Consider the following 25,610-nt stretch of genomic DNA (forward strand, 5'->3'; position numbering starts at 1 on the left):
GTCGCTGCGTTGCCTTAGCAACCGGACTAAGAGGACGCGGTGGTTGGGCCTCAAGGCCTCTGGCTATTCAACCTCGGGGCTCTTCGCCAGCACTGCTCGCTTCCGGCACCATGTCGGTGCGGGCGCTACCGCTGCTCTTCTTGAACTTGGGCGGGGAGATGCTTTACATCCTGGACCAGCGGCTGCGGGCCCAGAACATCCCGGGAGACAAGGCCCGCAGAGGTGAGAGTCTCCTGGCGCGCACAGCCAGCCCTACGCCCCGCAGTCTGGCCCCCTTTCAGGACACCCACAGCCAGTCCCACGTCCCGCAGCCCGGCCCACCCCCACCCGCCTCAGCTCCCACAACCAGGCCCCATTACAGAATGACCAACACCCCTGCACCCTGCACTCATAGCCAGGGACCTTTCTCACAACGCCACAGCCCCATCCAGTCAGAGCCCCCAGGAATCAAATTTCCCAAAAGATATTTTCACAGCAGTGGGATTTAATACCCCCATTGAGTATTATTAGGGTACCCTCACTCCCCCGCCCCAATTTCCTCATCCCCTCAAATTGGAGAGGTGATTCCCTAATCTCTCTTGACATCTGGTCCCTCCCAAATGCAGGAGTCCCAGCTGCCCACCACCTGGAGACATTTCCTTTGCTACCCTGAGCGTCCTCTTCCCCCCAGGGCCGGTTCTGATTCTCCATTCCTCTGTGTAGCATCCTCCTCCATAAGCTGGAAGCCAGTCTTCTCATTTCAAAAGCTCTTTCTAGAAAGGTGGGGTCCTGAAATAACAGATAAATAATAAAACATAAGAAAGTTATTCTTTCCCTTCACAATTGTTGGAAGAGAATGCAATTGTGGAAATAATTATATGAGAGTTTCTAAAATGCAAAAGCTGCCTCCCATATATACATCTAATCCCCAGGGAAATGACCACCCGGAACTCTCTGTCACCCCTTTCCTCTGCCTGTTTTCTTCCCCTCTCAACCAACAACTGCTTTCACTAAGTTTCCTGGGATTAAATATGAAGGAAATACTCTATTTCGCTGTAGAAGAGGAAAAGTTGATATAAAGGTAACTGACATGGCCACTGATTAAAACATTTATTCTCTCCAACAGTCTCTGTATGCTCAATTGATGTTAAGTATACATACTCAGATATTCACTATTGTGTCTGTGTGATTGAGCCCAAGTCCATGCATAAAGAGATAAAAAGAACTCCCGATAGCATACCCGCTCCATTCATTCCGTAAAGTGCTGCCAGTGAGCTTTCTAAAATGCAAATCTGTCCATACTCCCCACTACTTAAAACCCTTTGTCAGCTCCCCACTGCTGTCTGGATGGAGGCCAAGTCCCTGGCAGGACATTTCAGGGCTCTTCCTGATCTGATCTCTGTCCACCTGTGCAGTCCCACCTTCCACCACTGCCTGCCTCCTAGGTTGAATCTTAGTACCTAACTGCTTGTAGGTCTCCATTTAAAGCATATTCATATGTATGCCCATCCTCATCTTACCCCAAACCTCCCATTTCCGTGCTAGTAATTACCCCTTCCTCCTGCGTTATTCATCTTAAGATTCACTTCCTTCAGGATGCCTCCCCACCTGGGGAGAGGGCCTGGCACATAGTCCCCTGGCATTCCATGCGTGCCTCTCTGCCTTATCACTGACCATATTATCCTGAAATGGTCTGTGTATGTGTTCCCTCCATGTGATTGTCTTACTCATCTCTGTACTCCAGCACCTAGCATAATGCCTAGACCAGAATAAAGCAGTGCTCAGTAAATGTTTGTTGAACTGCTGATCTAAATTGGCTGTTTTAGATGATGTTGCCATTTCTTCCTCAGGGAAGTTCCGTTTTCCTTGGCACCTGTGTCGTGTGATTTCATTTGCGCTAATGGCACCAGTGAGCTGACAGGTAGTTCTTGGACGGGTAGTCTGCTTTGTGGAAGGCAGTGTAAATTGGCAATTAAGAGCACGTTCTCCAAAGCCACACAGATATGGATCCCAGTTCCAGCTTTGCCATTTAACCAGTTGTATGACCTTGGGGTATAACCTCTATAAGTCTGTTTCTTTTTCCATAAAATGGGAATAATAATACATACCTTACAGAAAAGTTTTAAGGATTGAATGAGATAATGTTTGCATTTCGCATGTTTAACACAATAAGCAGTGGGTGTTGTCTTTCAAGAGGAGGTCTGGGCAAGACCCTGTGAATACTAGGGACTCGCTTCCTTTGTCTTCAGGAGTTATAGTCCTGGGAGCTTAAGGACTGTAGTTTAAGAGAGTTTTGGCCATCTTTGGTGATTCACATTCACACACTCATTCCTTCCACCGTTTGGGCCACTGTCAGACGTCATGTGAAATGCTAGGTGGAACTAGATCCAGCCCTTCCGTGTGTTCACTGGAGGCGGGGCTTTTTTTGATCAGTGTGGTCCAGTAACTGATTGTAAAACTGGGGGACATGCCTTCCTAATTACAAGAACAACAAACATTTATTAATCAATTACCGTGTACCAGGGACTTCCCTGAATACCATGATCCCCACAACTGTACTATTACTATCATGGAGGTAATACTACTATCCCCATTTTACAGATGGGGAAACTAAGGCTAATTTGCCCAGGGTTACATCGCTGGTAAGAGGAAGAGTAAAGAGTCTGAACCCAGGTCCTGGGGCTCCAGGGCTCATACTCTGAAGCAGCGTGTCCTTAACTGCTGCACTATACTTCCTTACCTGGGGGAACTGTATCAGAATCTTTGGGGGAGGGGGGCTGGAAGGTCGGGAGGAGAGGGAGAGGTTTGAAAAAACTATCCAATATACCCACTGATTTTATAAAAGAAATAACAGAAAGCGCTATAGTTGGCTGATGGGGACTTGCAAAAGACCAAGGAGGGAGTGTAGGATTCAAACTTGAGAAACGCTCATCTGTTCCAGCATTTGGAGTTGATGTCGCTATAGGTGTGACAAATGCCTGTGCCCAAAGGCCTGTAAAACACCAGACATGGTAAACTAGTCTCCGTTGAAGCTTTGAATGGAAACCATATTTCTTCTAGATGTTGTCATTATCTTACACAACTAATTGGTCTCCTGGAGGCCATCCTGCTTCCACAAGGCCAGTGGAGATGGTGTAGTTTTTCCTCACAATGCAGCCTCTAGTTTAGCATTCAACAGAAAGGAAGTACTCTATGGGGCAACTTTTGAGTGTTGCATATTGAATGTTGTCCCACATTTTAAGCAATAGCGAGAATAATAAAAGCTGCCTTTGCCTCACTCCTGCCCTCTTAAAAATACTCGTAAATAAGACCTTATTACATTTTGTTTGCAGTCCTCATTTTGTGGAAGGGGAAACTGAGGCATAGAGCCATTCAGTGATTTTTTTTTTCAAGACATGCAGATCGCAGTGTGGTACTAAGCAACTAAATGGTGGTGAGGTTCTGTTTTTATTTTTCTAGTTCCAATTTAACAGGCAGCTCTGGGCGGCCTTGGGCCTGCCTCCCACTCAAAATATAACTAAAGTGGAATTGTCACAAACAAGAAATCTGGAGAAATCATAGAAAAATAGGACATCATTTACTTTCCCCAGGATCCTCAAATGCAAAAGGGCCAAGGGCACACACACAGCACTGCAGAGCCCTCTGCTGGAGCGCAGCGTCATTGCCTGCAGGAGTGCCTCATACCCCTCCCTGGGCATGCATCTGCCAGCTCCATTTTGTCAGCAGCCGGTAGCCACTGTCCCTTAGAGCAGGTGAGCCCTTTGCAGCACCACGATTCCCAAACACACCTTCAGGAGGGTGGCAACTCCACCCTTCTGAATTCCCACAAGCCTATCAGGCAAGACCGCCTAGAAAATAAATGCCACAACAAGATAAAAGCTGGGGACATTATGCTAAAGAAGCCAGTATCTGCTTTAAGAAGGTTGGACTCTTGCTGCTGCTTCCCCAGTCTTTCCTCTCCAAACACCTGTACATTTTCCCAGAGGAGTCTTACCTTGCAATGGGAACCCTTTGCAGCCAGTTAGGGCACTGCACTGACTGTGCTTCCAAATTGGCCTCTTAGGAGCTATTGGTATTGTGTATTGAAGACACGTCTATGCTTTTATTATAACTGCAGAAATCACCTTTGAAACAATCTAGTGGCAAATGTTTCCAAGGGAGACCATTAGTTACAAAATGTATTTTAAATGTGAATGTGTGTGTAGAACTCTGTTTATCTGAGAGTGGTTTTTTTTTAGATTGAAATCGCCCCCAAAAATAAGGAAAGGAAAAAAGTCACCTTTCATCCTTTATGGGTGGTGTCCAATGTCCTTCAGTAGAGAAAGCGGAACTAGAAGAGAAGCCAGCTAAGTGCTTGGCGTGTTATCTTTTTCATCCCTAAAACAACCCTCTGAGGTAGGTACAATTATGATCCCCATTTTACAGATGAAGAAACTGAGGTTAAACAAGTTGCTTGAAGTTATCTAGCCTAGTAAATGGTACAGCCAGGGCTCATAAAAGGTCTTAATTCTTACAGATTTCTCCAGCCAAGTACATTTTTTTTTTCCTTATTTGGTCTCTTGGCATCTTCCTGACTGCCTTTGTCCTCAGGAACTTTCTTTACAGTGGCCCCACCATTACTCCCCTCTTTTTACCTGGCAGTCACACATCTCTGTAGAAAAAGTAAATCAGAAACAAAGCCATGTGTTCCTTTTCATTCACATTTCAAGTTTTCTAATTTGAGCAGTTCCATCGGTATTCTAGAAAGTGAAATCTTACATTAATAAAAAAAATCAGGTTATACAAAAAGCAACTACCTTCTCTACCTGTTCTTGGAATTATTCTTCCTCGTGGAGGTTAGCGTTTTTTAAAAGCCTTATTTTGAATAATGTATATTCTCATAGCATTAGAGAGGATGACTTCTTGAGCCTTTCAAGACAAACCCCAGGGTAGCTAGTCCTCCTGACTTCCCTCTCCTCCTAGGCCACTCTGTACAAGACAGAGCCTCTCAAGGGCATTCGTGCAACTTCTTTATCCATCATCCTTTTAAAAGTTTCGTGTGGAAGGCAGAGTATTCATACTAGACATGAATGCAAGCATGAAAAATAAAGTTCCATGGACCATATCATTGAAATTGGTATTTTTAAAGCCTCCTCGAAAATGATGTTCTTGCTTCATGAACTGGTGTTTTCTTTTTATATGCTTCATGTAGATGAATGGACAGAGGTGGACAGAAAACGAGGTATGCTATCTCTGGGCTGCATGTATTCAGTCTGCATCCATAGGTTCACTCAGTCCTTTATCAGTGGGGCTTAATGTGGGGCCACTCTAAATATTTCAAAGTAAAAAAATAGGCATGACTTTCTCTCTAACCGAAACATTGGTTATATTGGGTTGTCGGAAAAGTCATGACGTATTTTTTTCTTTGTTTTTCATTGCAAAAAATGTGTGATGACTTTTCCAACAACCCAATACATTTGAATCTTTCCCTTAAATAAATACAGCATGTAAGGTGAAAACCAAGCAAATTTGGCATAAGGGCCATATTACACCTGAGGTACTTTTCTCTCTTCATCAGTTCCAAGCTTGGTCGGGACTACTGGGGCAGTAGCTATACACCTGGGTAGGTTGTCCTGTTTGGTAGTCCTCAAAGCAATTCTGTGATAGTATCGTAAAGCAAAAGAATTGTGCTTCAACACGAGTGACCTTCCATGAACCATTCTCCTTAGCACACACAGATATCTGTTGTTGAGCAACCAGAAACATGGAAGCATGTGACTGCATGACTGTCAGGATTGTGGGCAGAAGGCATGATAGCATGCATGCATTATGGCCCTATCATGCCAAATCTTTTTTTTTAATTGGGAAACAGTGTGTTTTTCCAGGACCCATCAGCTCCAAGTCAAATAGTTGTTTCAATCTAGTTGTGGAGGGCATTTTTCCAGGACCCATCAGTTCCAAGTCAAGTAGTTGTCTTCAATCTAGTTGTGGAGGGCGCAGCTCCTGGGCCCATGTGGGAATCAAACCAGCAACCTTAGTGTTATGAGACTGTGCTGTAACCACCTGAGCTAACCGGCCACCCCTATCATGCCAAATCTTCAGTTTCCCCTTTACCTACAACCAGCATCAAACCTGAAAAAGTTGCCAGTTCCTCATAAAACATTAGCCTTTCTCACCTTTAAGTGTCACCTTCCATCATTTGGCATTTGGGTGCGGTTTATGCATGTCATCAGTCACCGTCCTCAATATTTTAAATGCTCTCACCACACCAAGTATACTGAGGAGATAACATATATAATATTTAAGAGCACAGGCATTAGAATCAAACAATCCCATTCTAATTTCCACACCACCACTAGCTGTGTGACCTTGGACTTGAACTTAGTTTTCCTCCTTGATAGAATAAGGATAATACTTCCAAGTTGTCTGGGGGTTTAGATGAGATAATGCATGGAAAGTTCTAAGCCCAGCACCTGGAATATAGTAAGGATTTGAAACATGGTAACCCTCCAGAAGTAGTAGCTTCTGTCTTTTACACTTGGTTCCAAATTGCATGTTCTCATAAACAATTAAATTTACAACAGAGGTTTGGTAAAAACTCAGTTGCCTTCGTCTAGAGAATTGTTTCATTAGGCCAGGTTCAAAGAAAAGCCCAACTGAAGTGCTTGATACACTTTTATTGTATTTCACCATCATCTTTTTGCCACTTCTCTTGAGCAATTTTTGGCCCACCTCTTGACGTGTGGCAGAATTTCAGGTAAGAAGTGTGGATTTTGAAGGCTTTTTTGTGTACGTCATTGAATCACTGGAATTTATTTTAGATATGACCCTTAATAGCATTTAACTTAAATATGACCCTCTGTCAGGCACAACTGATCTCACAGATTCATTGCACACAAAGATGCCGTTATGAAATATGTCTTTACTGTACTAAGTCACAAACACGACTGGTGATAGGTTACAGTAGAAGGGGAAGATACGGAAGCGATGAGTCACGATACTTAAGTTAACAGTTAGACATTTGAAAATTTGTGTGCAATGAATCTGTGAGATCAGTTGCACCCAATGGAGGGTTAAGCATTCAAAAATAATGAGCAGAAACTAAGTTCGTAATATGAACCCAGGACTAGAAGCCTCATGTGTTAGGAACTCAGTTAACTAACCCTTCTGATGCACCTGTGAAGAACCACTTTGCTCCCTGAACTTAGTTTCTTCCTGATGAAATCTGGCTCCTAGTACATTCCTGCCTCATGAAATGATGCAAAGCTCATGTGAGTGCCAAAAACTAACACCAAGACAGACTAACAGGTATGGTTAAAACTATTTATTTCTTAATAGCATTTAACTTAAATATGACCCGGGCTGCTGCTTCAGGGAAAGAATAACATTTTCCTTCCTCATTGTGCCCTGGTGTTTGTCTCAGTGTCTGGTACACAGTAGGCCCACCTCAACCAAGTGCCAGGCAAAGCATGTTGTAAGATGTGGGCATGGTAACTTGTGCCCCCATAGTCTTCCCAAAGAATTAAATGAGAGGCAGGACCCTGGGTCCTGGGGCCCAACCATAGAACTGCGTTTCCTCCTTGGGGGCGTTTGTGGTCACTGCTCTGCCCACAAGGACGGGGCCTGCTGTGCCCTTTCCAATGGGTGAACTTTCTGGACATTCTTGTGCAAAGAGCCTTGGTGATACACAGCGTATTTACTGCCCAGAGGGAAAGGCTTCATTTTGCTTCTTAGGTTCTTTGCCAGAGCAGCTAACAACCTCCTTGTGATGTCCCTTCTTTTAGAACTGATTCATTTGGGTCTGAGCTATTTTCCTAGACCCTGATAAGGACTGAAAGGCTTGAGGTTAACATAATCAGAGCTGATGTGATTCTTTATCTTGAACTCTTCCTCTGTGGCACTCCTCCCTGTCCTGCACAAAGCTGTGGAAAATTCAAATTCTCTCTTTGGAGGCCCGATGGGTGACTTTTCACTTGTAACTATTTCCTTGCAAATTCTGCGTTTTTGTATAGGCTACAGTAAGAAAAACTTTAGAAAACCCAGTTTATTGCAGGTTCTTGCAATGTTTAAAATTGCAATGTTGAAAGCAAAAGGCCATGCATGAGGCAAACCCGGAAGAGTTATGTCTCCAAGTGGACCACATTGGGGACATGTTAGTGTATAGTAAGGGCAAGCTGCAGCGGGTTGAAATTGTCAGATGCGAGGGATACCCTGTGTTAGTGATGGATGTGGTTATTCCTCACTAATAGGATGGAATCTAGACTAACACCCAAAGGTCAAGTGTGAGTTCAACACTTCTGTAAGAAGTCACACACAGTTCTTCCGTGTCAAGTTGGGGGGGACCCTCCCCCCATCTCACTCTGTAGCCCTTCCATTTAAGATTTAAATACAATCAGCCCTCAGCTCCCCATGCCCCGCAAAAAAATGCTCTTTGAGCTCCTTGAGCCTTCAGGGTATTGCTATCAATTACTTAGGGTACAGAGACTGCCTGAGATCATGACCTCAATGCTCTCCCTTGCCTTCACTCTCTACGAGATACGGCCACAGCCAATCACCTGGCATGTCCTTTGTGTGGCAAAAGAAAGAGGCGTTTGTATCTTTCAGTAATAATCACTTGTGTTTAATAATTGATTTTGTATGATTATTGTAACTAGCCAATTTTCTTCCGAATTTTAATTACTACGAATATATATTCTCAGCATCTATGTACCCTCATCTGTAGGCCAGAATATATCTGGTTTAATTAAAAGTAATCTGTGTTCGCCCATACTTGTTCCTATTTCTTGTACCAGAGGGTTTTCCTAGCCCTCAACTAATAATATTTGAGTTGCAAAAAATATTTAAATGAATGACTGAATCAAGAACTAAAATTTTAGACACTTTGGTTTGCACATACAATGGGACCTTTTATTCTCACCAGATGGAAATTTTCCATTTGAACAATAGTATGCGTAATAGCACTCCAGTGTAAGATCAATATTATAGATCAAATGTAGAAATTAAGGCATTCTAAAAATGGTACTAATCTGAAGTACACGTCTTGTAGAAACGTTAAAAGTGTTTTCATCTCTAACCAGTTTGTAGACTTGTCCTTTTTCATAAAATGTTTTGCCCAGAAAAAGTCAATTACTATTATTGGTCCCATTTTTATAAAATTTAAAGTAAAAATGTTATAAATTCGCCAAGCAATCAAACAAACAAACAAACAAAGTGATGCTATTTCTCATTTTAAGGAAGAAATCTAATCTAAAATGCTTATAGGAATGTTTTTTAAAGAAAAACATTTCCCCTACCGTCATGTGAGACAATGTATGCAAATTGGTTTGTAACCCCCTGAAGCACACCACGTTTGTATGTTGTCATATTTACGCTCCAAGACGGCCTCATGAGGCACTCTGGACCCTGCTTTCTGTTGGTGCATCTGTTTGGTTTTTCCCCGGAGTGCGGATCTCACCAAGCACGTCCACATCCCCACTCTAGGCCCAGCTCCTCCATCCTGTTTGTACCCAGAGGCCATGTCCTGAATAAAGCTTTCTCCAGCACCATGCTCAGCTGTATGCTCTCCTGTCTCTACAGTTCTGAATGACATCATCTCAACCATGTTCAATCGAAAGTTCATGGAGGAATTGTTCAAACCCCAAGAGCTCTACTCCAAGAAGGCCCTGAGGACTGTCTATGACCGCCTGGCTCATGCCTCCATCATGAGACTGAACCAGGCCAGCATGGACAAGGTGAGCAGACAGTTGCCTCTATCCCCCCTTGGTTGCATTTCTTGTATCTTTTGTGGATTATCATAGCCTGGGATCAGATGATGACGTACGCAATGGTGCCTTGCAAAAACAAAAGGCACTTGTAGATACTAGTTGCTACTGAGATTCAGAGTTGGGAAGGATCTCAGAAGTCATCTGCACCAGCCCTTGTATTGTTTATGTCATTCCACCTGCCCAACGAGGGTGCTAGTCCTCACGCCCATCTTTATAAATACCTTAACCCAGCCCTAAAAACTTTAATTCTGCTTCATTCATAACAAATCTCAGCTCTGAAAACCAGGCTTTTTTTTTTTAAAGCAAATTCAAAACTGCTCAGTCTTTACTTCTAATATGAACATGTCTCTCTCTTTGGGAAACAAATTATTAGGGCTCTCTGATTTTTAAAATAATAATTCCAAATAAATAAATGGCAGAAAATAGACAAATCTCCTACTGAGAAGATTACCAAATGATTTATGTAGATACTCTGCCCTCAAGAAAGGAGAGCATAACTCCCCACTCCTGATGTGTGGGCTACACTTTATAACTTCCTTCCAAAGAGGACAGTATGGAAAGGAGGTGGGAAGCAGTTAACGTTACTGCAAAGAAACTGACGAACACTGCCTCAGCCAGGTGATCAAGGTCAACATCAACAGTGAGAGTCATGTTGGTAGTATGTACCGTGATATGATGTGATGAGGCTCGCACTTTACCTCCGTGATCTTTCTCCCAAAAGACCCACAACCCAAGTCTAATCATGAGAAAAACACCTAATATAATAACATTCGGAGGTAATCTTATAAAATACCTGATCAGGGGTGACCGGTTAGCTCCGTTGGTTAGAGTGTGGTGTTGATAACACTAAGGTTGCCAGTTTGATCCCCACATGGGCCACTGTGAGCTGCGCCCTCCCTAAAAGAGTCAACTATGCCATTGTAGCCTGAGCAATGTGTTACCAATGACCATGCCTGTTCCCCAATTAAAAAATAAAAAAGGACTGCAGCACTATTTAGCTGCAATTGTTTAAAATACCTGACTAGTACTCACAACTGTCAAAGCCACCAAAAACAAGGAAAGTCAGAGAAACCATCACAGCCAACAGGAGCCTGAGGAGACATGACGACGAAATGTAATGTGGGATCCTGGAACAGAAATAGGGCATTAGGGGAAAAAAACAATGAAATCTGAATAAAATATGGGCTTCAGTTAATTTTTATAAATTATGATAATTCCTTTTCAAATTCCTTCATTATGTGAATTTTTTTAAAATCATGAGTACTGACAGTGGTGGGTACCAGGTGTGCAAAATCAGTGCTCGCTTATCGCTGGTACCTGGAAACCTCAGAGAGACTGAGTGCCTTTAACTGTACCCTCTTACCACCTGTCACTTACCTTTGGAAAGTTACTCTCTCTCCCCAAACCCCCCTTTTCTCATCTTTAAAATAGGGATAAGAAAAGCTACTTGATCAGTTCTGGAAGGATTAAGCAAGAAACATACACATGATGACACCCTTAGGCCTGGCACATAGTAAATATTCAATAAAATGTTAATTATCGTTTCTGCTCTGCTTGCTCTTCTCCCTCTGCCTTTAAGAAGGATTAGGTTTCCACAGAGAAAGGACATGGAATTTGGAATCAAAAAACTTGGATTCAAGTCTTAGCTCTAGCAGTTACTATCTGTGAGACTCCATTTACTGAACAACTCTTGAACTTCCGTTTCTTCATCTTATGAGTATATCTGTTTTTAAAGATATACTCATGAAGATCCCTAGTATGGTGCCCCATATAATACAACAGGTACTTAGTGTTTGATAATGAAGGCAGAGTCTCAAATCTGTGTCTTTAGGATTACACACACACACACACACACACACACACACACACACACACACACCCAGGCTGTTCCTATTGTCTGCCACTTTCTAAGTAAAATGCTTAGCTGCATGTTGGAGAAATGGAATCATGTAAAAAGTTCTAGCAAATGCTTTAGGATCTGACCGTCCTGAGTTCACATCTCACCCTGCCACTTACTACCAGCTACGTGAAATTAGGCACGTTTCCTTGCTTTTAAACTTGGGATAATATCAACCTCATAGAGTTCTTGTGAAGATTCAATGGGATCAGCAAGGTAATGTATACAAATGTGCTTGGCACAACACTCAGATGGTAGCAGTTTTTATATTTTCATTCCTGCCTCAGGTGAGTCCAAACCTTCTCTCCCACACTGGCTCCTCTGTCTTCCATCCCCCAGACTTCCCTGCCTCTGTCAGTAGCATCATCCGTCTCCCAGGCACTAAGTTGAAAATGCCGTAGTCATTTTGGACGGCCCTCATCTTCATCCCCCAAATCTAGTCAGGTAGTCACCATATAACTGATAGCTTTTCCTTCTGAGTATCTTCTGTTCTTCTTGTCCCCCTGCCATTTCCATGTCTGCCATCTTTATTCCAGGCCTTAAGTCTGGATTACTCCAACAAAATTTCTTTCATTCATACAGTCAATAGATATTATTGCAAACCTATTGGGAGCCAGGGACTAGCTAATCTACCTGAATCTAGTCTCCGTTCGCTCATATCTCATCATTGCCAGACTGAACAATCTTGCTTAATCGCCACTTTCTTCATGTCAGCTCAGAAAACTTCAGTAGCCCCCTAATTCCACCTACATCTAGTCTAAATTATTTTGCCTGTCTTTCTAAAACCTTTAATATTCTAACCTTGCCTTACTTATCCAACTGTATTTCCCACCATCCCCAACACAAACTGCCCACTCTAGTCAGGCTGTTCTCACTCTCCCAGGAAAATAGTGTTTTCATGGCTGCCTCCAGGCCTTCACACATGCTGTTCCCCTCAAAGAGAATGCCTTTCCTGTCCCTCAGCCAGTCTGAAACCCGTAACTGCCTTCTTCTTCCTCCATAAAGCCTATCTTGACACTTTGGTCCTCGCCAATTTCTCGCCTCTAGTCATTCATGGATGGTCATGCCATACATGGGGTTTGTTGATATCTTATTAAGGAGTTTCATCATTTGGAATTGTTCTTCTAACAGTTGTAGAACTTTATACTTGCCACTTTCACACATATCTTCTTATTACTCTTCTCAGCAGCTCTGCCACAATAGGAAAGTAGGGACTATGTTCTACAGATAAGAAAACTCAGGCTCAGGGAGGTGAGGCAGCTTGGCCAGGACTACTCAACTAGTCAGCAGCGATGGAGGGCTTGAATTTGTGTTTTCGCTCCCTGAGTCCAGCACCCAGCCCAGGACCCCACCGTCACCAATATTCTTTCAAATGTATTCCATCAGCAACGCACATAAACTGACCACAAATCCTGGTTTGCCCAGCAATGTCCTGATCTACGCCTGTTGTTCTGGCTTAATCATTAATGTCACCCCCCTTTTACTCTCAAAAGCATCTTGGTTTGAGGGATAACTGATATGCTCACCTGAGCTGTATGATATTCCCAGAACTGGTTCCACTAAATGCTTGACTGCTTCATTGTTTGGAGGTTCTGACGTCTGCTTTTATGATCCCATTTATTTTGTTCGTGTATGGGTTGGCAGCTGTATGACCTGATGACTATGGCTTTGAAATATCAAGTATTGCTGTGTCCCCGTCCCAAGGATGTGTTGCTGGTCACTTTCAATCATTTAGATGCCATCAAGGGATTCATCCAGGACGCCCCAGCCCTCCTGCATCTAGTGGATGAGACTTTTCGGCAGCTGCTTGACGTAAGATACCATCAGTTTATCACCTCTCAGCCCCAATACTTGCTCTCATTCCTGCTAATGACAGGCAGATTCTGTGACAGAGAGAACAGGATGGGGAATGGCAAAGCCTGCCACTCTCCCAGAAAATTCTAAAACCCTCCAAGTATCATCTTATGCCCTCTTACTATTGCCTTCAAAATTGGGAAAGCAATGATACACAGCCTAGCCATTTTTTCCTAACTTTTCGAAAAGGGGGTTGGTGGTGAATGTTCTGCCAAATGTTGGGGAGCAGCCTCTCCAGGTCTGTGGGGGACAGAAGAGCTGAAGTGTACCCCTGCCCAGGTGTGGCATAATAGAGTTTGTCCCTCTGGTGAGGGAGCAGTGCTGGCTCTCCTACTGCCCCTCTTACCCCAGCAGCTGAGTCCTCTGCTTGCTTATCTGGCTCCCATCCCTGAGTGCCCACCTACCCCGATCTCTCTGCGCGTCTCATCTCACTTCTGAAAGTGAATTGCTTCTTTCTGCTTTGCCTCTGGCAGATATACGGGGGTCTCCCTGCAGGGGAGTTCCATCTGATCCGGCAGACACTCCTCACCTTTTTCCAGGACCTGCACATCCGGGTGAGTGAATGGGAAGCCCAGGAGCAGGGTACCCTGCCTCTGCTGTCCTAGGGAAACAGGGTGCCAAGTAGTCAGGCAGACAAGGGCTGAGGTTGCCTAGGTAGCGATGCCCTCAGCGTTTGGCCTCGTGATGAGAAACTTTCTGATAACACATCTCAGCAGTTTTTCAGTGGACCAAGGATAACACTGCCACTCCTTCCCAGTTACCTTATGTGTTTCTTTAAAATATGGTTTCTTCCCTTCTTCAGAGGAAATGTGCTTTCAAGGCCACCAGCCTGATCTCCATTGCAAAGCCTTTTCTCAGACCTTTAGTATCGTTGGCCTCTCCAGTATCTGATGCTGCGCGGGGGCTGCCCTCCTACTCCATGAAACTCTCGCCTTTCCGGAATTTTCATGGCACCACACCTTCCTGGCCTTCCTTACCTCTTCTGTCTCCATGCCTCACTCCTTCCTCTCCATCTTCCTGTCTCCAAACTTCCTCCTCCTGCCCCCCCCCACCTCCTGCCTGTTAGGAATCGCTTTCCTCTCCACGTTCTAGCTCCTTCACCTAGGACTCCTGAGTTTAATCTCTACCCTACCCTGCTATCCAGACCGACATCTCCACCCGCGTGCTCAAACTCTCCACGAGGATGCCCACCAGTGCCTATAATTTTAATGTCTGCAGCTAAACTAATGTCCAAACTTCAAGTCCTGCCTCAACTTCCTGATTTTTTTGGAGGGCACCATCATTCCTTCACTCCCTTGGCCCAGAGCCAGAGTGTCGCCTAGGATTCCCCTTCTCTGACCTTTATCTAATTGCTTCTAAGGCCCCAGAATCTGCCTTTTCAATGTCCACACCTTCCTTTTTATTCCTATTGCCACCAGCCTTGCTCAGGCCCTCAGACTTCTTGTTGGATGTTGCCCCCCATTCCACCCTGCCTCCTCCTATCATGCCTGCTCCAGACAATTCTACACCACAACTTTTAAAAACATATTTCTGAGCTTCTGAATTTGGGGCCTGTCTCTCTTGGACAGGACTTGGTTCCTTTCCCTAATTTAACACACTGATATGGGAAAGATGGATAATATGACAAAGTGAGCCCAGGCTCTGAAGTCAAACACTCTCGTGTCTGAGTCCCACTCCAGCACAGCTCCATGACCTTGGGCAAATTACTTCTCTTGAGCCTTAGTTTCAACCCATTTAGAGTCTGTTGGGAGGAGTAACTGTTGTAGCATATGATATATATATTTGCCAATATATACATACGTATGTAGTATAGAATGCTTCTGGAAGGATAAACAACAGACTGGTCACAATGGTTGTCCCCTGGGAGTAGTAAACTGCATGGAAGACGGGTACAAGAGAGACAGGGTCCATTGTATACCCTCTGAACCTTTGAATTTTGTACATATGCATGTGTAACATATTCACAAAATTAAAATTTAAAAAAAAAAGAAGAAGAAATAGAATATGTTTAGTGCCTGATTGTTATTTCCCTTTCATGGACCGGGGAAGGCAAATGGATTTCAACTCTGAGGCCAATTTTATTTTTAACCCTCATGAATAATTTTATTTGTTATCGATGGAACAAAAATCACATCAATATAAATTAAGATCTCTACTAGCCATCGATTAAACTTAAAAATATGAAAGTACAACTAAGATTAAGTTTTGCCTTGCTTTAAAATATTGAAAACTCTGCATCATGTTATCAAGACTGGGAACATTTGGACATTATTTTATGGGCTGTAGTAATATAAGCAGCCATATTGATTTCTCAAGTCTGACAAGATAAAATTCAATATAATGAAAAGGCACTTCTAATAATAAGTCTATAACAAAATCATTAAAATATATTAAACCACAAAATATATTAAGCTTTAATTGCAAAATGAGCAGGCAGTGAAGCATCCAAATGTTCACCAAGAGGAATTGGGTTCCCACATCCCGGCAGTATCCAGCCACTGAGCTGTAATATAATATTTGGCTGGTGTTCCAAGTCTGGTCTTTAATGGTATTTCTGCTCAGCTGCAATTTGTGATTGCCTATACAGATTTTCTCTGTTTTCAAAACAGTCTTGATAGTTTTTAGGTTTTGTTTTATTTTTTTTATTTTTTTTATTTTTTAGCAAAACCAACTAACTAAATCAAGAAAACACAGCTCTGATCTAACACTTCCTTGCCCATTGTTTAACCAAACCTCCTCATCTGATCTCCAAAGCTTTCTGCGATATTGCGGAAACACCTGAAGCACTCTAATGCAGTGAAGGCCCTCACCTGCCCTCGGGGCCTGGCCGGAGACTGCCCGGAGACCAGTTCCATTTGGAATTCTGAGCAGTTATTTGCAACCATCTCCATTCCCAACCTCTTTCAGCCCTCCAGCACACCTCCAGAGTTGCCTCCTAAAGGGCAGGCCCCTCAGGTCACCCACCCTCTCCTGTACTCTCATTCCCATGCATGCATCCTTCCGTCATGCACTTTCCTGGTGTTCTTTCCCTCATTTCAGTTGTTGGAAAACATCACTCCATCTTCACCTCTTCATAGAATGTTCCTTATACCTCCACTCCATTATCCACTCCACTTGGAAATATTTCATCCCTGAAAAACTAGTCAGTCTAACCAATATTTCTTGAGTGCCTGCTCTATGCCAGGCACTGTTCTCAGTGTCTGAGATACAGATGTGAACATGAAGGAGATGCTGCCTTGAGGAGGTTCTCTGCTAATAGCAAGAGACAAGGAGAACCAGAACATGATTCTGAGAGCTTTTAGGAAGAGGGCACTAGAAGGTAGAGTTATAGCGGGCACCTAGGATAGGATGTTGCATCCAGCCAGCACTGTCCAACAGAACTTTCTGTCGTGGTGGAAATGTTCTATATCTGTGCTGTCCAATGTGATAATCACCAGCCACACGTGGCTATTGGGCACTTGAAATGTGGCTAGTGTGACTGAGAAACTGAATTTTTAATTAAATTTAAATTTAAATAGCCACACCTGACTAGTAGCCTATTATACTGGATAGCACATCCTTAGATGATAGAGTTAAGGACAGCCTTTCTGAGGACAGACATTTTTGTTGAGAATGTAACTAACATAGATCTCGGGGAACAGCATCTAAGCTGAAGTGACCGCAAGTTCAAAGGCCCTTAGATGGGAAGAAGCATGAAGTGTTCCTTGGAAAGAGGGAAAGCCAAGTGAGTGCAGCATGTCTAGGCAGGAGTGACATGCAAAGTTTACAACCTGTGCAGCATGGGCACTGACTAATCAGAACAGGTGTCAGTTTTAAGTAAACTGGTACCTCCCAGTAGACTTAACTTTAGACCCTTGTAAGGAGTTTTATTCTGAGAGTAAAGAAGAGATTTGAAGCATCTGAAGGTAAGTGGTAACATGATCTGGTTTGTGTTCTAGAAGATAAACTATATGGGATCAGGGCAGAGGTAGGACAGAGGTGGGAATCCATTGGGAAAATTAGGTAAAAGATGAAAGTGCTTGGATTAGGAGCTACCTTGCAGACAGGGAGAAGTATTCACATTTGGGACATACCTTCGGGGCAAGATCAGTAAGACTTAACTAAGAGATCATCAGATTTGCAGAATGAGGGAAAGAAGAATGAAGAACTGACTGAAATTTTTGACCTGAGCAACCCGTGGTGCCATTTACTGAGAAAGGGAGACCCTGAAAGGAAGTATATTTGGGTAGAAAAATAAATTCTATTTGTTTGATTTGCCTATTAGACATACAAGTAGCAAGATCAAAAAGCAGTTGAATATGCAAATCTAGAGCTCTGAGGAGAGACCTAAGATGGAGACAGAAACGTGGGCATCATCTGCGTACAGCACAGAGATGGCATTTGAAGACTTCTGGCCACTTGGTGGAGGCTGGTCATGCTCCCTCACCCACAGGCAGGATGTGAGAAGCGGGGTCAGCATTCTGCCAGCTTCCCCCTCACTTTCAGATCATTATTCTCCTGCCCTCACAAATTTAGACCTCCTCTAGTAAGGCAGACCAGCCACCAAACATTGTCCAAAGACCTGTACTCACCACTCTGCTGCAACTGACCTGCCAAGTCACTCACCCATATTCACTGAGCGTGTAAGTCCCTGGGCCACTCTCCCCCCAGCCACCAGAGCCCTGCCATCCTCCTGGGGAACGTGAGTGCTCATGGAGATTGTCTCCCCCAGCACGCCAGCCCCACAGCTCAGTGACCTTCGTTTCCTCTTTCTGTAAGAAACAGCGTTCCTGCCCTGATTGCAGAGGGGAAAGTGTACTAAGTGCCTTACAGATGTTTGGTTCCAAAACAGAGAGCGCAAAGGAGCGGGTGGTCAGTTCTTCCTAAGAGAATCAGGAAAGTCGTCGTAGAGGATCTGATACCTCTTAAAAGAAATAGGTTTTTAGCAGGCCCGTGGGAAAACAGGAGGGGTTCAGATCGACACCCTAGGCAGAAGACACTCCGTAAAGGGTTGAGCCCTGTAACCCCCTGATGTAGTTGGCAGTGTGCGGTAGGGGAAGGCTGCAAGCAGCTGACTATGGCTGGAACGTAGGGCTCGAGGAGGAGCATGGCTGCAGAGACGAACAACGGCCAGCTGGACGTTGTCTGGCAGGCAGCAGGGAGCCACCGAAGCAGGAGAGGAACATGGTCAGACAGGAGTTTAGAAGAGTCCGTTTAGCAGCCGAGTAGAGGACGGATCCAAAACAGGTGAGAGGGGAGGCAGGGAGACCAGTTAGGAGGCTCCTGCAGTGACCAGGCAAGCGAGGATGACTGTCTGCGCTAGGGAGCAGGGAAGGGAGGAGGGGCCAGATACCAGGAGCGGTCATTGGGTTGGCAGGGCTTGGTGATTCAATAGACAGGGGAAGGTGGTGGGCAGGGGAACTCAAGAGTGCTGACTTGGTGACTTGGTGATGTCATTCACTGAGCTTGGGAACACCAGAGGAGGGTCAGGTTTGGAAAAACAAACGATGAGCCCTGTTCTGAACAGGGTGAATTTGCGGTATATGCCATGGAACCTATAGGTGCACATGTCTAATAGGCAATGGGATAGATGGCTCAGGCGCCCAGGGTAAAATGCTAAGTGAGAGCTCGGGATCTGGGAGCCATCGGTACGAGTGAACACAGTGTGTGGGAGTAGATGAGTCAGTCACCTGGCACAGGTGGGGGAAGAGTGGAGTGGGAGGAAGAGGGCACGGGAGAGCCACACCTATAGCTGAGGGCCAGCAGAAGGGCTGGGCACGCAGACAGACCCAACAGTCTATCTAGCCAAGGGCAGATTCTCGGGTCAAACACAGACGCACACTTGGCTTAAGTTTGTACATCTCACATCTCACATCTACTGTGACACAGTTGACCTTATTGGAATTAGGCTAATGGAACATCTGGCATTTATATATACATACTCTCACTTCTCTGTCCAAATTTTCTTTCTCCGTGCCTGTATTCACATCCCTTGATCACAGACTCTCAAGGTTAAAAATTCCTTAATGGTCATCCATCCAAACCCTCTAACCAAACCAGTTTACACATTTCCCCAAAAACCATGCCTTGTGCCTGCCCATCTCTGCTCCTGAGGTGTCTTCACACCCACCTTCTTCCTCCAGGTCTAGCTCCAAACCCAGTCACCTCTCCCCACCAGATCCATGCCTTTGTCATTCTCCTCAATGGGCTCATACCGTGTTTCCCTGAAAATGAGACCGGGTCCTATATTAATTTTTGCTCCAAAAGACACATTTTATTCATTTATTCATGTACAAACATCTACATTTATTCAAATACAGTCACATCTGGCTGACGATCTTAACTGGGGCTTATTTTTGGGTAGAGCTTATATTACGAGCACCCTGAAAATCATGCTAGGGCTTATTTTCCAGTTAGGTCTTATTTTCAGGGAAACACAGTATGCATATACTAGTCCACATATTTTGCTGTATAGTGTCATTTTTCCCATTTTATGTTTGTGTCTTATGTCCAACTAGACTGTAATACTAATATTAGCTACCATTTATTGAGCACCTACTATGTGTCAGGTTCCATAAGTGCTTTTTGTTCATTGACTGATTTAGTTGTCACATTAATCCATTTAATAGGTACTATTATTACCCCGTATACCAAAGAGAAAAACGATGCACAGAAAGGTTGTGTAACTTACCAAAAGCCACAGCCGAGGAGTGGCCCAGCTGACATGTACCCTACACAGTCTACCATCAGCCTGCCCAATGGGCAGCTTACAAATTCTTACCAATTTGCATTTTCAGTGCCTAGCACACAACAGATGCTTATTCTTGATGATATTACAAATATAATTTTGTAGGATTTCAGAGTTTGAAGGGACTTTCAAGTTTATCTCATTGAACAGATAAGGAAACAGAACTGATTAACTGCTCCAATCTTTATGGGATTTAACCTGACCAAGATCTCAATACAGAGTGCACAAACCCGGGAGTAGAAATAAGCATATGTGGTGTTGTCAGTCACATGAAAGACCTTCAAACTCTCATGCCGGCTGGATTCACCTGCTCCTGCCCCTTCTCACCAGTCAGCGCATGGCTAAGAGTTTGGGCTCCAGAGTCAGAAACACAAGGGTTGGTTTGAATCCTCAGCTCTGCCCCTTAGGAGCTGGCTGGCCTTGGGGAGGTGCCTTAACCTCTGAACTGCTGGTTCCTCATCTGTACAGTGGAGACAATGAGGTTCTTGTAGTTCAAGCCTCGCAGCTGAATGGAAAGTTAGCAGGGAACCAAGGAACAGGTGTGGGATTTGGAGTCACCTTGGTTTTGAAGCCGGGTGCTGTCTCTTATTGTTCTCTTTGGGCAAGTCACCTCACTCTGTGACCCTCAGCTTTCTCCTCTTTAAAACAGGGATAATACAGCTCACCCGGAATGTTTGCTGTGAGGCGCAAAAGAAGTTCAACTTGTAAAAACACTACAACTCCACAGGTGTTAGCTCTGATGAGTTTTTATCTTATTGTTATAAAGCCACGAGGTGACATTCCTAACCCATTACACACTTTCCATCCTCACAATGCTTATGTCTATGAAAATATACCAAGAAAAATGATGATAAGTGTATTTTTTTTTCCAGGTGTCCGTATTTCTAAAGGACAGAGTTCAGAATTCTAATGGCCGCTTTGTGCTGCCAGTGTCCGGGCCTGTTCCCTGGGGAACTGAAGTCCCTGGACTCATCAGGTGAATTCTCACAGTAATTCTCAGGCCAGTGTTTGGGGTGCCGGGAAACCAATATGTGGGCCACCACATAGATTGCAGCACACTGGGCCCCTCTCTTTCTTCAGTAAAGCACAGCAGTTAGGAGGTCAGGTTCTAATCCCAGCTCTGCCATATAGCAGACACTTGGCAGCAAACCCCCAAGTTTCCTGGGATTCATTTCCTCTTGGTTACTGTGAGGACAAATAAGCTAATGTAATAATGCTCGAAAGCGCTTACACAGCACCCGGTACATGCCATGTACTCAATAAATATTATTATTGTTGTATCATTATTATTACCACAGCCAGCATCTTTATCTTGAAGGAGTGCTTGAATTCCTCTTTGTCCCATAGTACAAAGAATAAAGACGCCTCCAGGACTCCCTGAGCTTGGAGAACAGTCCATCATGTCATACTTTGCATTGTAGAATGTTCAACACCAAAGGCGATGAAGTGAAGAGGGTCGAATTCCAGCATGGCGGAAACTATGTCGCGGCAACGAAAGAAGGTTCTTTTGAATTGTATGGAGACCGAGTCCTGAAACTGGGAACTAATATGTAAGCAAACTCTCCTTCCCTAAATGAGTCCAAGTCGAAGAGAAGTCCCTTCATTTAAAAACCCAGCTTGTGACTTCTGCTGTGAAAATCCCTGCTGACAAGGAGGGTGTTTGCCCCTTAGAAACAATGCATGCAGAGCTCTGCCGTATTCAAAAGGCTCCTAAGATTCCCAAACATGAGATAACTCAACACGTTTAAAAGAAATGATATTAAGTGGCCATGGAGATCCAGAAAGCCTTGGCCTTCAGGTGCGGCTCACATTTTTTCAGCGATCCACATAACTCTGCAAGCGGAGGCCCCTCCACACAGCTTCCCGGGGATTTTTCTCTGGGAAGAGGTGAAATCTGAGTGGTTGACACTCAGTTGTATTCTGTACTCCCAGCACCTTTCTAGATGCTTTTAAACGTCTCAAAATAAAAGCTGTGAGCGATGTTTACGGGTTGGAAGGAAGTCCATGTAAAGGGCTGTACAATGTTGTCGCGGCATTCTATTGACACCAGGTACAGTGTGAACAGGCCTGTGGAAACCCATATGTCTGGACCATCCAAGAACTTAGCTTCACAGACACAGGTGAGCTTCTGTCCCCCTTCTTTATCTTGTGAGCTTAATTCTAGATACAGAAATCTGGCTGGGGAGAAGGGTGGGAACTCTAGATTTGAAAGCTAGCCAATGTTTCTCTCGTTGTTTGCAATCTTCTCGATTCAGCCTTACAAATACACAGGTTTTTAATTGTAGTTTCTCATGGAGACTTCCAGCGATCTGACTAATTAGGTAATTTTAGGCTTGGCTCAATCACCATAATTAAATGGGAACCACACACCAGGACATGTGAAATTAGCATCATGCTAGTGCTATTAGTTCCACGGTTGTTAAGTTCAGCACCTGTGCATATTCTGATCATGAAAACACCCCTTTTCAATGCTTCCCTATATAATGATGTGGTAGCTAAGTTCAAATGGGGTTTTAGGGTCTCTGAATTCCACTTTTACCAATTTTCACTGAACTAGCTACCAGCTAGCTATGGGACAAATCATGGAATATTCAGTTATTCAGCAAACATTTGTCGAACTATTTCTATGGGCTGGGTACCCAGGGACACAAAGCTGGCTTAGGCGTGGTCCCGCCCTGAAGGGATCTGTGGTGCTCTGGGAAAGACAACTGTAGAAACAAGTAGCTATAGCACATGGAAGAAAGGCCCGCTGGGTATTCTGAACAAAGCACTGTGTTCTGTCCAGTGGGGTGAGGGCGGGGGCAGGGATCAGGAAGGCTTTTCAGAGGGGGTGACATTCAAGTGGAGTTCCAGAGTGGTAAGACACTAAACAGCTGCGTTGAAGAAATGGGCGTGCAGACCAAGGTGACAGTTTGAGCAAAGGCGCCAAGGGGCAGAAGAGCATAGTGTTTGGGGGAGACAGGGAGGCGGCGTCTCTCCCACATGGCTAGATCATGGCCCAGTTGAGGCGGGCGGCAAGTGATTCGACTGTACAGGGGCACTGGGGCCCGATTAGGAAGGGGCTTAAACAATCTGGACTTCGTCCTCCAGGCAGGAGGCACAGGGGTTTGTTTCAAGCATGGGGAAGGTGGGATGAGGACCCTACTTTAAATGACTCTGGCAGCAGAGTGATGGAAGAGGCGGAGCAGGGGAAGGTGGGACTCGAGGGAGCCATGTTGGGACAAGGGGAGAACGTTGAAGTGGACAGGACAGTGTGAGGAGGAAATGGATTCAGGTGTGTGTTCATGATGGTCACCACATGAGGGCAGTGTGGTAGCTCCTACAGAGTGAGTGCCCTTGGACTTGGAGCCTTTAACTGAGGCTGCTTGTAAAAATGCTGAGAATGCTGAGGGAACCAGACGGCCTGAAGAGGAAGCAGTGTTCTGCTTCAAGGAGGAAGGTAGTTTGAGGGCAACAGAGATCCCTGGGGCCTTCCACTCATCTTGAAAGTGTGAAATCTCTGGTTTGCTGACTTGCTAAGAGTCCCTCTGCTTCTAACCAGATGGTTTCTCTTTGGGGTAAGCCTGTTTTCTAGGCTTTATTTGGTCCCAGTTCTTCCCAGAAATAACTTAGATTTATTTTATAATACCACCCTGGGTCTCTGGGTCTCAGCAGGACATAGGATCACCTTCACTGTGGCTAAAAATCATGAAATTGTTTCTGCAGCAAAGCATTGCTCCAAACCCTCTTGCTAAAGAAGAGCTGAATTTCTTGGCCAGGCTGATGGGAGGAATGGAGATTAAGAAACCCGGTGGCCCTGAGCCAGGATTCCGGTTGAATCTCTTTACCACCGATGAAGAGGAGGAGTATGTTTTAAACTTGTTTCTTTAAAAACATGTATAAAAATCCTAAGTATGATAAACCCCCAAAAAAAGGGGGTGGGCGGGCATGATAAACCAGTGACACTTATAAATACAGCTGTAAAGATCACAAATGACATATCAGCAAATTCAATTACCTAGTTAAGGAAGAATCCACCAGTGTTAGATAGCCGGAACCTTCTGGATTCATTCAAAAAATAGTTCTAATGGTTTACTTAGCACAGCACAGCTGAACAAGAAGTATTGGAAGTCACGATAATCATATTAAGAAAAGTCTGTTAAGAAACCAGAGGGAGTTTGGAGCATGATGTCTTTGGGATTAGACAGCCTCCCCCAAAACCAGTAGCGGTAGTCATTCACTGAGATTTATACAGTGCTTCACGGTATATAGAGCACTTTTGCATTCATTATCTCGTGTGATCGTCCTCACAACCAAATATTTGGGGTGGGGGTTGCCGTCTATTTTCCTGTCCATTGAGCTAACTTCTTTTGTGCACTTCTGTGTGGCAGGTACCATGGTAAGTGCTGGGGACACAAAGATGGAGTATGTAACCTAGAGCCTGTCCTCAGGAGCCCCCACACAGTAGAAAATGAACATGTACATAAGTAAATGCTCTAATGGAAGACACAGTGATGACTTTGTACCGGCAGACTGAAGGAGCTGGCATCTGAGCTGGGTCTTGGGGTTTGCCAAGCAGAGGAAGGGGAAGCATTCTTGGCGGAGTTTAGTATGTGCAAAGGCACAGAGATGTCACAGGACTTGACTTTCTGGAGTGTAGGGTGCCTTGGCTGGGGATGGGGTAGAAAGCTGAAGGGAAATGACAGAAGATGAGGCAGAAAAAAATAAAAATAGGTTGCCAAATTATCAAGTGCCAATTTGCCACGCTGGAGAGAACCCTAACCTTTGCCCCATTTCTCTACCTTCTTATGCAGACAAGCAGCATTGAGGAGGCCAGAAGAATTATCCTATGAAGTTGTCAACATACAAGCTACTCAGGTGTGTGCAAAGGATCGCACAAGTCAGATCTTATTCCCCTCTTCATCTTGTCATAACCTTGAACTTCAAAGGCCCTCCCTTCTCTCTAATCAGCATGTGACTATAGCCCCTACCTATCCTGACAAACAGGTGAGGCACGGAAAGGCATCACAGTGGTGGGATGAAAACTGAAGACCACCTGCACCTCTCATTTCTCCAACAGGACCAGCAAAGGAACGAAGAGCTGGCTCGGATCATGGGGGAGTTCGAGATCACGGACCAGCCAAGGTGGAGCGCCAGCAAGGGCGATGATTTGCTGGCCATGATGGACGAGTTATAGCTGTGTGGACCAGGCACACCCCTCCCGCCCCAGGAGAGGCTGCCGAATGAGGACCCCAGGGGATCCCCAGGGAGCAAAAGGATGCTGCTCGCTTTCTACTGAGTTGAAGCCGTTACCTCTTGTTCCTGTTTATGTTGTAATGAACTGTGCAAGTCTCTCTCAGGGAGCACACTCCCTGGAAGGCATACACGTACACATTTTTTCAGCAAAATATATGCTAGCTTTTAAATTAGA

At 44.5% G+C, this 25,610-nt stretch overlaps 1 protein-coding gene and 1 long non-coding RNA gene across 4 annotated transcripts in view; one reads left to right on the forward strand and one right to left on the reverse strand.

Annotated features, from left to right (window-relative positions):
* OSCP1 (organic solute carrier partner 1) lies at window positions 1–25,610 on the forward strand. 2 transcript variants are annotated; one of them, XM_019658370.1, is made up of 11 exons: window positions 1–222; window positions 5,171–5,200; window positions 9,535–9,689; window positions 13,264–13,431; window positions 13,947–14,027; window positions 21,073–21,176; window positions 21,622–21,750; window positions 22,251–22,320; window positions 23,906–24,045; window positions 24,994–25,057; window positions 25,260–25,610. In XM_019658370.1, exons 1-11 carry the CDS (start codon window positions 111–113, stop codon window positions 25,374–25,376), a joined length of 1,170 nt encoding a protein of 389 aa, XP_019513915.1. In that variant the 5' UTR covers window positions 1–110; the 3' UTR covers window positions 25,377–25,610. The 2 variants fall into 2 exon arrangements, with proteins under 2 accessions (XP_019513915.1, XP_019513926.1); XM_019658381.1 differs by lacking the exon at window positions 5,171–5,200.
* Window positions 367–25,610, reverse strand: part of LOC109391159 (uncharacterized) — a 28,227-nt gene continuing 2,983 nt past the window's right edge. The window contains exons 2-5 of one of the 2 annotated variants that reach the window (XR_002125724.1): window positions 10,755–10,849; window positions 6,135–6,235; window positions 4,614–4,718; window positions 367–768 (exon numbers count right to left, since the gene is read on the reverse strand). This is a non-coding gene — a long non-coding RNA (uncharacterized LOC109391159). The remainder of the gene's footprint in view (window positions 769–4,613; window positions 4,719–6,134; window positions 6,236–10,754; window positions 10,850–25,610) is intronic. The other variant, XR_002125735.1, reaches the window with a different exon arrangement.

Source organism: Hipposideros armiger, unplaced genomic scaffold (assembly GCF_001890085.2).
Source record: "Hipposideros armiger isolate ML-2016 unplaced genomic scaffold, ASM189008v1 scaffold_10, whole genome shotgun sequence".
In the NCBI taxonomy this organism is placed as follows: Eukaryota; Metazoa; Chordata; class Mammalia; order Chiroptera; family Hipposideridae; genus Hipposideros; species Hipposideros armiger.

Bases quoted from the DNA above. Each gene is read 5' to 3' on its own strand.
- OSCP1 (XM_019658370.1), top strand. From the start codon at position 111: ATGTCGGTGCGGGCGCTACCGCTGCTCTTCTTGAACTTGGGCGGGGAG. The intron at 5,201-9,534 runs GTATGCTATCTC...CTGTCTCTACAG, and splicing joins AGAGGTGGACAGAAAACGAG to TTCTGAATGACATCATCTCA. The intron at 22,321-23,905 runs GTGAGCTTCTGT...TTGTTTCTGCAG, and splicing joins ACTTAGCTTCACAGACACAG to CAAAGCATTGCTCCAAACCC.